General features: G+C 42.5%; 1 protein-coding gene across 1 annotated transcript in view; it reads right to left on the reverse strand.

Moving 5' to 3' along the window:
* Positions 1–282: 282 nt before the first annotated feature.
* AR (androgen receptor) overlaps positions 283–13,961 on the reverse strand; it is a 1,337,360-nt gene continuing 1,323,681 nt past the window's right edge. Inside the window, exon 8 of the mRNA XM_069612517.1 lies at positions 283–7,929. Within this exon, the coding sequence (XP_069468618.1) occupies positions 7,774–7,929 (156 nt within the window). The 3' untranslated portion in view covers positions 283–7,773. The remainder of the gene's footprint in view (positions 7,930–13,961) is intronic.

The following is a 13,961-nucleotide window of genomic DNA, read 5'->3' on the forward strand; positions in this document are numbered from 1 at the left end:
ACCACGAAACAGACTGGGCTTTAAGGCTTTTCTTGATGGGCAAAAGGAAGGGGCTGCGTGTTTGCCAGTTTTGCCATTTTCAGATGCAGAGATGGCTTTATAATCAGCTCAATGAAGATGCCAAATTTTTAAGTTCAGAAGATGCAGGACTTTATACCTAAAAACTGCTTTCAGGTTTTGCATATGAGAGGTTTAAGAAATTAAATAGCAACATCAACGGTGGTTTGTACAATGGAAGGCGTTTTAACTGCCCAGTAAACTGCACAGAAGCAAGAAGAAATAAATATTCAAGTCATTATCTTTGTTTTCTCATTTCATTTTTTCTTTCAAATCATTAGAAAATACAAGAAACAAATGAAGTACAGGGAGATGTAGCGCAGCATAAGCAGTTTAACATTTATATAATCACAAACTGCATATACTGACCATAGTACTATTCCATAGGCTGACGGCTATCAACATTACATTTCTATCAGAGTGAATATGCATCAGATTTCTATAGTCTCTACAGTTGCCTCGATGCAGGTATAAGGCAGAATGGCATGCATTTATTTATATTTTCAAACTAGAGGCATCCCAATTGCCCTGTTGTGGTTTTTCTGATACAGAGGCGCTGTACAATCCTCGGTCCCCTCCTGCTACATCCATGGTGCTAAGGCACCCCAAGCAAAGAAAAAACATATTCACAGGTGGGGAATGCTCAGATGGAACTGAGACTGAGGTAAGCTGCTCGAAGAACACTGTAATAAAAGTATTAAAAAAATAAAATAAAGCAGGACAGAAAAATATATCATGTAAAACAAGATAGCCTAATTATTGCTGACCTGGGCTATCTATACCTGCTTAGATGGCAGGTAGTTCAAATCTTGGAACATTTAGGTTGTTTTTTGTGTGCGCTATATTTTGAAATATGTACTGTTCGGTTTTGCATACTTTGTCAACCTGTGATACTTTAATTTGAGTTTGTGCATAGAAATTTGTAACACTGAAACAATGATCTGCCCCAATAGGGATTTTGTTGGTGTCCTGCTCTGTTCTCTAGCATTCCCTGAACCAATGACACTGTTGATTACCAATGTAATTTTATTTAGAGTAGACACTATTGGGAACGTCGTTTTCCTATATGTGTTACTATATTATGTTTTACATACGTTACTTGCAATGTCTGCATTGGAATGGATTACAAATGGCTGTGTATTCATATTTTAAATGTTTTTAAAGGCATTGCATTTATCTTTATGTTTTTAGAAACTTATCACAATTGCAACACACATAGAATGTTGCTACTTGTGTGAATCCAGACCTGAGAGGTTTAATCTTGAAGTCTTTTCATTACTGGTTCTCATCACTCCTGGCATTTGTGGTTTCTGCAGTACACCACAGATTTCAATTAACATTAGATTACCACCGCTATTAACTAGCTGTGCCCGATGACTTCTTAGATTTTACATACACATCCGAGTGTACTACATAATTAATGTATTTACTGTACCTCTATTCAGAAATGACTAGAGGTGTGTACATCCCTACTGAACTTCATCTAACGACTTATCTCTTTTTTTGTATGCAGAGACAGAGTTTGAATTTTGAGATCCAATTTCGAAAATGCTTCAAAATAGATATTTTGATTTTATGCTAGGCTGAAAGTAAGGCAAGACAAACTATAAAACATGCTTGTGATATATGTGCAATTGCGTTTATCAGACCTAGGTTCTTAATAAAAGATATTATAAGAGAAAATTGCTTTTGGCTCTGTGTGTTTTGTGATTCTTGCAGCTTTGCTGAATTGTTAATGCAATTATTATATCTAAAGTCAATTTCAATATACACATTAAAACACACATTTTGTTTTATCAGTTAGCATTAAAGTGGTGCCATCATGGCATCGTTCACCATGGAATTGCTGCTGCATTGTAAACAAGACAATAGCACAGGGGGACTGCAATGGCAAACACAAGGAGAGGGAAGAAATAGATGAGCTGTTCCTTAAAGAGAATACAGCTGCTTCCTGTGTGAGAAGAGCTCCATGGTATTGACAAAGCAAAATTCGCTCTGGTAGTTTCTACATCCCTAGCATGAAATGTAAAGCAATCTGAAAAACTAGGGATGGAGCTAGCAAACTTCGAAAATAAGGAATGTGACCAATCCACACCAACAATAGCATAATATTTGAGACTGTGGGGAAAGAGATCTATTAGAATGCAGTATTATTCATTTAACTACACAAACTCTCGGTCCTTCCCAGGCAAACTAATTCGGCTGATAGGCAGGAACTGCACATGCATTGCAGTCACTTCCTTCTTTCCGCCAAAGACTGCATTTGTTTTATCACTTTTTTTAAAAAATGTTACTTTCCTTACATATGGTGTACACATATTCTAAAATGTGTTTGGAAAATGTGCTCCACTGCCTGGGGATCATTGTTCTTGCACTTATAACATGTTGGCTCTGCGCTGTACTGTAACGTTCAAAGGCTATTTTTAATTAACTACATTATAATAAATACGGGTTGTGTATATTACTGGTGATGTGTAACATAATGGGCAGCAGTCAATGAGGTGGCTACAACTCTCTACTTATTTTCAGGCTAACCATATTCTCCATCCTTCCAGCCGGTATTCGGTCCTGGAATGGGTACAGAATCAGACATGGTTGCACTTCACAATGACATTGCACTGGCTCTAGACCGCGGAGAGACAAGGGCCCTTATAATACTAGATCTCTGCGGCCTTTGATATCATTGACCATCAGAGACTATTGCAGTACCTGTCTGAAGTGGGTGTCTCGGGAGTGCCCTTGAAATGGTTTTCCTTTTTTCTATCTGGTCGTACTCAAGCAGTACTCTCCTGCCTTTCTCCTCCTCTTATGGTGGTCGACTGTAGAGTACCTCAGGGCTCTGCGATCTCCCCTTTACTCTTTCATTTGTACATGGCTGACCTGGGTAGACTTATCGCCAGCTTCAGTGTGCATTTTTTCATGTATGCTGACGATATTCAGATTCTTTTCCGTCTCAACTCTCCTAAGGAAGGTTCCTCTGAACTTCTTAGAGCTTGTCTCATTCATTTGCCGGTGGATGTCTGAAAACTGGCTCAAGTTGAAAGGGGAAAAGTCTGAGATATTATTGATTGGTCAGGCCTCCAATAGTTGGAGCTCCGATTACTGGCCCACCTGCCTAGGACCCTGTCCCAAACCTATGCCCATAGTCAAGAGCTTGCGGTTTGCCAGTGTGCCTTTGCGAAATCCAGGGTACTGAGAAAAGTGCTCCCCTTTCTCCCTAACACAGCTAGGAGCAAAATTGTCATGGCCGCCATTATGGGGGCCATTCATTACTGTAATGGCATTTATTTGGGTCAACCAGAGGCACTGCTCCATCGACTACAGAACCCTCAGAATGCAGCAGATAAATTGGCTTTATGCACCCCTAGACTAGTACATTCCCAGGACCTACTTCAGCGCCTCCACTGGATACCCATCAGGAAATGGGTGAAGTTTAAGATCCTTTGTATGGTCCACCATGCCATCCACTCCATGGGTGCCCAGTTCCTTCATTCGAAGCTGTCCCTCTACCAATCCAAGAGAGATCTTCGCTCAGCCAATGAGCTGCTGGTGACTGTTCTGCGGTTTTGACCTACTCACTCGGGGGGCAGATTCTTTCTGTTTAGGTCCCATCCTTGTGGAATGCTCTCCCATTACACGTTAGGAGCACCCAGGCCCTATCCGTGTTTCGTAAAAAGCTATAGACTTATTTGTTCTGATTCGGCTGCTTCTGCCACCCTCTCTGGTGGTTTGCTACCTTGAGCGCCTTGATGCCTCCGGGTCTTTGTTGCGCTCTATACATTTTTTATACATACTTCTGTGAACCAATGTGAACTTGCACTAACTGCTCGCGTCTACCCCTTGCACTGGTTCATTGTGTGGACTGTTGTGCATTTGCACAGGTAACGCGTGTGGTTCATTGGGCAGTATGTGTAAAACCCTGTTGACTTACGCAGGTTGTTTGTGTTATGAGCACCACTACATATATTTGGCTGGAGTTGCTTACATGAATCACTTGGTACTTAACAAAAGTTGTTTCTCTGGTGCACTTGCACAGGGTATTTGCGTTAGTTTATAGTGGGCAGTAGCTTTACATTCTGCTATTGGAACGTTTAAGATCCCCACGTTGGAGACTGTCTCATGCTATAATCAAATGAAATGTGGAAAATGCCTACCAATTGCCAGAGCATAAGTATCACTGCCTACGAAATGCAACAAGATTTTACCTGAGACCAAAGCTGCAATCTTTTATATTGAACAAGATAAAATACCTCGGCTCGTTAAGTGGGTGTAGTCTCATGATAATGTACATGTTTATAGTTCGTTTTTCTTTTTTTTTAATACAAAGGGCAACTGTACCCACAGAAAATATTGAACATTTCAAGCATACTTGAAAAATAAAAGTTCTGACATGGCTCCCTCAACAAACACAATAAAAGCATACAATCATGAAATACTAAGATATGACACCACAAAAGGACCACCAAAACTGTCTGTAATTAAGCGGGAGTAGCAAGCAACGATTCCAATCACATTAGCGGACAAGTAAGGTGCAGCATGTTAATTAACATATGAAAGGCACACACCAACATATATGTATGAGTCGTGTATGTATTCATAGATATGTATACACAAATACACGTTATATCTGGATATATACATATGAATATAAATGTATACATATATGAATATACACAGAAAGAAATGAATATGCAGATTGTTTGTTTATATTTATATTAAACATTTTTTTAACAAAACATGATTTTTTGAGTTTTTATTAGTTCTACTGTTTTTGCTTAAATGCACAAACCAGAGAGATAACCGAATCTAAAAGCTGTTCAACTGTCAACTGTTCATTGATAATCCACAATACAGGCGTTGTTTGAATTTAACGTGTAAAGCTCATCTTTCCATCATGCCTCCACTACTAACGCTCTACGGATATACCAGGAAACCTACTTTTATGGCACACATGGCTCTAGTGTAGCAGTATTAATTGGAAGGAACCTTGTTATAGGGTTATTTTGCAGCCTGGCTTGTAGAGGACGACTGACAAGGCAGCTTGACTGAGGACTTTGCATCAGTAGATGGCCGAATTCCACAACTCCCTGTTAATATATGCAACCATCACTGGCAAGAGACTCCCCGTTCCCGTCCAGGTCTGAAGAAATAACTTGGTCACCCAAAAACTGCCACTATTCCTAGGCACATACTCACGTGGAACTTCAGAGGAACATGCCAAAGGTTTCAATACCTCCAAAATACTAGTCAAGCTAGCCTGCAAAAGTAGCACAAACACCTGCCTTTGGCTGGTTCATCCGTAAGGTGTCAACGAAGGGGTTTGCACGACAAACAGGTGTGCAGCGAATCTTAGCAATCTCTATAGGCAGGTCCACATTAGCTATGTGATAACCCGCCTTGTTTATAAATGCCCACATGCACAATTCATAAATCCACACGTCATCTAAGATTGGACTTTTTATAAAGCCCACTAAATTCTAACAACTGTCACAGCACAAGCTTTGAAGGTGGAGTAGGGCTGTGCCCGCAACACCAGGGTTTTGGAATTTGAGCCGCCCCCACTCCTTCCAAAACTGATAAATGCAGTCCATTCCGATGCATTACACAAGGCCTTCGAGGTGAATGATAACAGGCAGGCAAAAGAATGATAATGGCCATTGTTGTGGATCCTTTTCTGACAGACTTGTTACCATGAAAAGCCTTGGCGGCACCCATCCAACTGGGTCATCCTGCTGGCCCCTCCTCTACCGATTGAACTCGATCATGCCAGGCACAATTATTACATCACTGTAATAGTCAAGGGGGCATACATTATTTTGTACAGAACAGAAAGCGAGCAGCACGCTCTGTACTCGTGGACCTAATGGTTGCAAGCAAGGCTGCACTTGCAATAAAAGTATAAGAACTCATGGTGTTTGTGAAAACCATACTCACCAAGGAAAGGGGCTGCAGGGATATATGAACAGTTAACGACCTCTTTCACTGGGCAAAAAGAACAGCTATTCTTTATTTGAGAGCAAAGATATGTCTAAGTGTGCCTCATGTTCTGTCTAACTTACTGTGCTTCTAGGAACAGCTTCTATTTTGCGAAGGGTGGCAAAGCATTTCATTATGCAGGCCCAAACATAGAATACCCCCACCCCCACACAGATAAGGTTGTTCTCCTTAAGCCTCGTTCCCATCGTAAAATACATGAAAGTTATTGTTTCTTGAAAGTTCCATCTTACGCAGTGTCTCTCTTTGGTAACTGATCCCATATACATTCGCACATCATCAAAACAAAAACACAATTCAAATTTGTGAATAGGGCAAGGAGGCCCGCCTTCAGCAAGGAATGTTTTCTTCACTAGATGGATAGTTTGCGTGTTGTCCACGGCTTCATAGTTCATCTGTACAGGATGCTAGCCTCACTCAGGCATGGGTGCTTATCAATCAATGATGGGCAGGCATGTTTCACTTGATGTGTTAAGTCTTCGATCTACTGCGGATTTTCGCCACAACTCGTTCGCTCCTTTCGGATGTACAACATAACATCCAGTACCCTCACCCTCGGCTAGCCTTTCAGATGAGTGCTGTGGAAAATCACCGCTGCTACAGCTGTGCAAACGTTAACCACTGCTTCAAAGGAAAGGCCCGAGCAGGCAGAATGGCGAGACTCAATGGAGGATTTTAGTACCTTCAACGTTTGGCAGAGGGATGATACTAGGCGATTAATCTATGTAAAATGACGTCTCTGAATTCGTTTGCCAAATGAACAGACTTCTGCATCGCTGAAATCCTGGACATTAATGGGATGGCAGTGGTCACAAAAGGACGCGCCGAGCTCCTAACTTGGAGACTGAAATGTCCTTTTATGCCACTTTAGCAAACTTCTCCAATACCGTCCCGAGCCATACTGAGGAGAGCTACGTCACCATGCGCTGCCCAGTCCAGACCTTGCTCGTTGGAGTTTCTCAGAGGGAACGTGGTTAAGTTCCATATAGTGTTCATTAGCTAGCAACCTTTTAAAGAGTAGACAAATCCCCCAAACGTATCCACAAATGATTTAACATATTTTATGAAGAGAAGACATAAAACTTGTGGGCAAAATGAGAGAAAGTGAGAAAAATTGATAACTCACAAAGCCACCAGATTTACCTGAGAAGTCAAAGTACTCCACAAAGTAGAAAGTACTGTGTGCTCTCAGATCATGTTTTTTTTCAAATAAATCAATGCCAAAAAATATACACTACGCCAATTAGGACACCAATAATAATGAAAACAACAAAGAAATAAACACAAAACGTGTAGGTAGTAAGAAATAAAGAACCCAAATGCAACGTACAGTAAACTGCTTCTAGCCGTGCAGGTGAAGTATCTATGATGCACATGTAGAAAGCAGGAGGGAATGTTACCCAGCTTATACTAGAGTGACAGCACCTCGGATCCCAGCATCACTCAATCGTCGCGCCACTGGGCTACCGTAGAAGGGATTTTATTACACTGTGTAAAGTCTTAGAGAAGCTACTGCAGGTAGTAGCTCTTAATACCCAAGCAATGCGTTCCTCTTGCTTTCTCGCCCACCTTCCCACCCCGAAGTCTGGCTGTTGGGTAGTCTGATGCACCTCTCTTGCAAAATCTTCAGGGCAGGCCCCCAAGGCACTGCAGCATGGCAGGACAGTTTGTTTACGCATAACAGACGGCTGGATAAAAGGCACATGTAGGGTGGGGAGGGTGTCACAGGCTGTGGAAAAAGATGGGCTTCACTCTGCCAGAGAGTATCTTGGGCACTTGGACAGAGATCATCTCTGCCATCATCTCAGGGAAATCCACGCTGACCATCTGAGCCTTAGCGAAGAGGTCAAATGTAAACTGATGCAGCTCTCTGGCAATCTGCAAAAAAAGAAATGTTTATTGGACGGTACATAGGATCCAACTATAAGCTACACAAAATACCTGACTGATATGGACATACAAAGTCACATTTATTCATTCTCGATTTTAAGTCTATGGTTATTTATTAACCATCAAGATACACAACTCTACAGATTCCTTACCCTTCTTTTCATTACATGTGCTCTATGGTTACCGAAGGTACTTAAAGCTACATTTAGTATTTCAGTAAAGAAATTGAGTCCGCTGAACACCCTCTACAGCAAACACATGGCCTGATATTCAAACATATGGTTAGGTAAACAGGTCTGCGAGAACTTAAGATAGAAAAAGAGAAGTTCGAATTTTTACCGTTTCCAAGAACTGAGTTCCACCTACAACATTTGGACCTTTGATAGTTGACGAGCCAAGGCTATGCAATGCCTTTCTGACATTTCAAAAAAGTATTGCATTACAGTAGAATTCTGTCTTGTGGCGCCTTCTGTGTGGCCAAAAGGCATCTGGAGTAATTTCACTCTGTCACTTAGACCTAACAGCAGCACATTAAATATAACTTATTAATCGGCAACAATAGTTGTAACAATAAAGGAAATCATGTCTTCATGAATGAGGGAGTATTACATTACTCACAAAAACCGATAGCACATGCTTATTTTTCAGCCTTACCAAGTCCACAAATTTACAGGTGGCAAAAAACACAATAATTCTTAATTCTATATGGCCACAGTCCATAACAAAGTTCTGAATAATTATCAACAAACCGCACATTTCTCCAGCTGAATGCATCATGGTCATCGGACCATCTTCAGGAACCACAATTGTCAAACAAAAGGTAAATTCATGACCGGCAGATACTCACTAAAATATCATTAAGACAGAATAACACAAAGCTAATATCCTCAGAATATTACAAATAAAAACCTGATTCGGGAAGATATCTCGCGCTCACACCTATATTTTTACAAAATTTCTAATCAATTTTGGTCCAATAATATTAATGTAGTGAAACAACTTCAATTTAAAGAGTCCATCAATGCAATAATTCCCAACAACAATTTGTCCAAGAAAAACAGCCGACACGTGTTTCGACCTTTGGTCGTTCTCAAGGCCCATATATAAATCACTAGAATTCACAAGTTTGAAGTATAAAGGATCACTCAGTTTACTTGGTCTTGAGTTGTAACTTCAATTTTCAGATCAGCTTTTAACGATTGGGGTTTAAAAAGGTTTGAAAACAAATGTGGGCTAATTTTCATACCCACAATGCCTTGCTGTTGTGGCTCAGAACTGGCGGTGAACTGCCAGCGAAGGCTATAAAGGTGGCATTGTGGAATGTGTGACTTGGCTCAAATCTTTGTAAACCCACCATAGTTCTCTTGGTGTTGTGTATATGCAGCGTTGAGTATCAGGTTCCATAGAAAGCCTGAAAAATGAACTGTTAATAACGTGTGACTTGCATGAGGGGTTTGACTGAAATGTTGCCAAAAACAAATTTGTACTCGCCCAATAAAACCACCCAGTAGTTGTAAAAATATTTGATGGAGAAGGGGGTGCCCCGTTCTCCCAAAATGATAGCTGTAACTCCCATGGTGCTTTGCAGCAGAGAGGGTGACAGGATTTTCAGAAATGAAAAAGCAGCTACTTTTTCTCCAAATTCTATTGTTAATAATTTTTGATCTGCAGGATCGATTTGGATGTAATTCTCAAAACAAAAGGTTTGTCAAGGGACCCCTGCAAAACTGCAAATGTTGGCAACTTTACGTTATCAAATGGAAAAGTTATTAAGAAAACAAAACCACAGTTACACAGTTTTCAGCCCTTTTATTTTCCCATAGAGAAAAAGAAAAAGTGCAGTTTTTGAGCAGCCGTACCGCGAACACGGCTAAGCAGATTTGATCTAAAACAACTTAGGCAAAAAGCATGGACTTACTTTTCCTGAGTGGTTTGGGGGTAAATCCATGCCCTTAAAACGTTTATATCAGCCTTGGTGCTTTTTACAGCAGTAAATATAACATTTGACTTGCTGGATGGGTTGGATGGAATTTTCCAAACAATTTATCAACTTGACATTTTGGGAACAATTCGTCAAAAAATGAAAATGTTATCAAGAAATGACAAAAAACACAGTTTTTAGCCTACTCCCCTTCTTTTTCCCATAGAGAAAAACTGCAGTTTTTGAACAGCCGTAGCGTGAAAACCGCTTGGCATGTTTGAACCCATTAAGAAACAATTTGGGATAAAGTGTTGACTTAATTTCCATGACTGGATTGGGGTAAATTAGTCGTTTTTAAATTTAAATTATTCAACAGAGAACGGGGTGCCTCATGCTCCTTAAAATCTTCACATCAGTCTTGGTGAGAGAGGCTAATACAATATTGGGGAGGGTCTGGGGTTATTCCGTCCAGTAGTTGTTAAAATATTTGATGGAGAAGGGGGAGTCCCTTTCTCGCAAAAGCATAGCTACATGTGTGTCACACAATGAATCAGCAAGTCTTTTCAGAAATGAAAAAGCTGCCATTTATTTTGTTTCAAATGAGAGATAACCGCAGTTATAACGTGCATAACCGAGGTTAGCCGAAAAAGAAGTGGAAGAAAGTGGCATTTGAAGGAGGCAATGATGAAATGGCATCAGGCTAGAGGTGGGGAGGAAGAAAGAGGACACTATTTGAAATTGGAACGTTGGAGAGCGGCTGTGTACCAAGTTCAGAGTTTTTAACGTTTTCGCATAACTGGGGTTATTGAGCGGGATAATTGCAGTTATTATAGAAATCTAGATCGGGAATAAAGTGGATCAGATGAAAGGATGAGTGTTTGGGGGAATGGGAGAGTGGTAGAGAGGGAAAAAGAACTTGAAGGGAGTGGGGAGAGCATGGCACGATAGGGGGAGCACGCGGAGAGTGCCTGGGAGGGCAGGGAAGAGTTTGGGATTTTGTGTACTTTTGTCAGATAACCGCAGTTATCTGTAGTACATTGATTACCGCGGTTATGGGAGATTTTTTTTTTAAAGCGAGTTTAAAAAATTATATTAAGATTCATTTTTGGTGTGGCCAAAGGCTATGGGTACTGTGTTACTTTAAGGAACCGAATGATGCAATATTTAAAGTGGTTAAAGGCCAAGGCGAGTGGGCCCCAACGAAAACAAGTGGGCAACATGTCAAGGAGTTTGGCCAAAGGCCCTGGTTAGTGTGCTCAAAATAAAATCTAGAGGTGTGTACAGAGCGTTAGGACCTGGCTAGTGGGCCCGAAAGACATGTAAAAAAGAAACCTAGAGGTTTGGCAACGGACAAAGGCCGTGGCTGGTGGGCCTGAAAGACATGTATTGTGGCCAGTGTGTAGTGGGTCCCAAAGAAAGATATTGGGGGGAACATGTACAGTGGACACAGCGCTTAGTAGGCAACATGTCAAGGAGCCACAGCGAAAGCCCGGGGCCACTGGCCATGGCCGAAGGCCATTGCTAGTGTTCCCAAAAGAAACCTAGTAGTGGGCGCGTTTAGAAAACCCATTGGATCAATATGCAGAGAGGCCATGTCCTAAGGCCGTGGATACTGGGCATGGCTGCAGGCCATAGATAGTGGGACAGGAAGAGAGCTATTGGGGCAACATGTAAAGGTGCAACTAAGGACATGGCTAGTAAGTGGGAAAGAAAGGTAGTGTTGATACAGTGGGCATGGCCGAAGGCCGTGGCCCGTACAAATTTGGCAAAACCATTGAAATCCACTGAATAAGTTAAGTTAGGTTTTGGCACTGAAGGAGTATGTTTCTTACCTGTAACTCCTGTTATCCAGCATTGGTCTCTTTCATAGATTCACATGCTCTGATTATTCCCCGTCAGGCTGGGAATCCTTGCTTAATTTTTGATTCTCCTTGCCCTTGGAAAGAAGAACCTACATTTTGCACCCTAACACTCCTGTGTTATGGGTGCTTTTGGCCCCATCCAATGGGACCTTGAGTAACTGTAGACTAAACCCTCCTCTTCCACTTCCCTTCACATTCTAACTCTGTGGAACCGGAAGTCACTGGGGTGCGAGGGATTCCTCCCCACCCCCATGGGGTGGACGGAGGGCGCATATTAATCTATGAAAGATACCGATGCTGCAGGAGTAAGAAACAAACTCCTTCTCCAGCATTGGATCTTTCATAGATTCACATGCTGTGAATAGACTACGCAGCAGTACACAGGTATAGGAGGTGCCTGACGGCAAAAAAAAAAAACATTTAGCACCCTAACATACCAAATATCCGTGGATCATATGTTTCTGGAACAAGCGTTGCAGGACTGCCCTTCCTGTTTGCTCTTCCTCTTCATGTTTTTTATACAGGCAGTAGTGCCTTGTGAATGTATGCGGCACCGCCCAGGTGGATGCTTGGCAGATGTCAGCGATCTGCACCCCTGACCACCATGCCGCTGTCGCTCTTGTTGAGTGTGTATGAGGGGGAGGCCGGAGGGGTTTACCCGCGGATTTGTGGCAGAACACAATGGCCAACGATATCTTGCTATGCTTTGTTTGGAGAGAACACTGCCTTTTCTTGCCTGCCCATATGCAACAAACATTTGCGTGGAATGTCTGAACGACTGTGTTTTGTTTATACAGTACTTTAATGCTTGCTCAAGGTCGAGTGAATGCAAGGCCACCTCCGATGGTGATGAAGGCTTGCTGAAGAACACTGGTAGGGATATGAATGAATTTTTATAGAATTGCGAGGGTACTCTGGGGATGAACCTAGGGCTGGCCATGAGAAGCACTCTGTTTCTTTGGAACCTCAAGTATGGATGGTTGATAGCGAGCACCTGTAGTTCGGACACTCTCCTCTCAGACGTGATCACCACTAGGAATAGGACTTTCCAGGACAGGAAGTTTAATGTTGACGAGGCCATAGGCTCAAATGGTTTTCACATTTACCCTGAGAGTACAGTGTTGAGGCTCCACTCTGGTGAGAGCCGTTTTAATGGTGAGAAATTTCTGAAGAGGCCCTTGAGGAAATATTTTATGAGCCTTTGCACACACAGGGACATGCCCTTGTCCTTCCCGGTGTATATTGAGATGGCCGCCAAGTGCACCTTAATGAAGTTGTGAGATAGGCCCTGTTTGGCTAGGCCTAGTAGATATGGGAGGACTTGCTCCGGCATTATCTGAAATGGATCCAGGATCCCCGTTTGTCCGGTGCTTTGCACCGCTTGCAGAAATGCTTCCACTTTAGGTGGAACGATTCATTGGTAGAGGGTCCCTAGCTGCCTCTAGCAACTCTCTTCAGTCCAGGGGAATGTTATGACCTCCGAACTCCGCAAAGTCAGGAGCCACGTTTTGAGACGTAGACATTGCAGGTTGGGGTGTTGAATCTTCCCCTTGCCCTATATCATCAGGTCTAACGCCGATTATCTCGGAGAATCAGGTCTGGCAAGGCCAGTATGGAGTGATGAGAATCACTTTGCATGAGTATCGCTGGATTGTCATCAGCGTTCTGCATATGATCGGGAATGGTGGGAACACGTATGCGAAGAGGCTGTCCCATGGAAAAGCGAACGTGTCTCCCATGGGTCCCTCCTGCGGGGTCATGCTGGCATACCTGGTGCATTTCTTGTTCTGGGTCGTGGCAAATGGATCTATTGTCGGCTGACCACAGTGGCAAAAGAGTGATTGGAGTGACGTCTGATTGAGCTGCCATTTGTTGTTCTGGGATATCTGCCTGCTGAGGTTGTCGGCTGTTTGGTTGTAAATCTCTGGCAGGTGAAACTCTTGTATGCTGATATTGTGGTCTGTGGCCCAGTGCCATGTCAGCTGTGCCTACCCGGACAATGTCTTGGACCTGGTACCCCCCTGCTTTCACAGGTAATACACGGTGGTGGTGTTGTCTGTGAGGACCTTGACAGTTTGATTTTGTAGTACTGGTAGGAAGGACTTGAGGTGCCCATGGAACCGCTTTTAGTTTGTGCCCATTTATGTCTAGGGATGCCTCCTGGGGCATCCACAGCCCCTTGAGGTATAGTTGGTCCAAGTGAACGCCCCACCCTTGTAGGGAAGCTTCCGTCACCA

Source organism: Ambystoma mexicanum, chromosome 5p (assembly GCF_040938575.1).
Source record: "Ambystoma mexicanum isolate Mex_15411 chromosome 5p, UKY_AmexF1_1, whole genome shotgun sequence".
NCBI classification, from domain to species: domain Eukaryota; kingdom Metazoa; phylum Chordata; class Amphibia; order Caudata; family Ambystomatidae; genus Ambystoma; species Ambystoma mexicanum.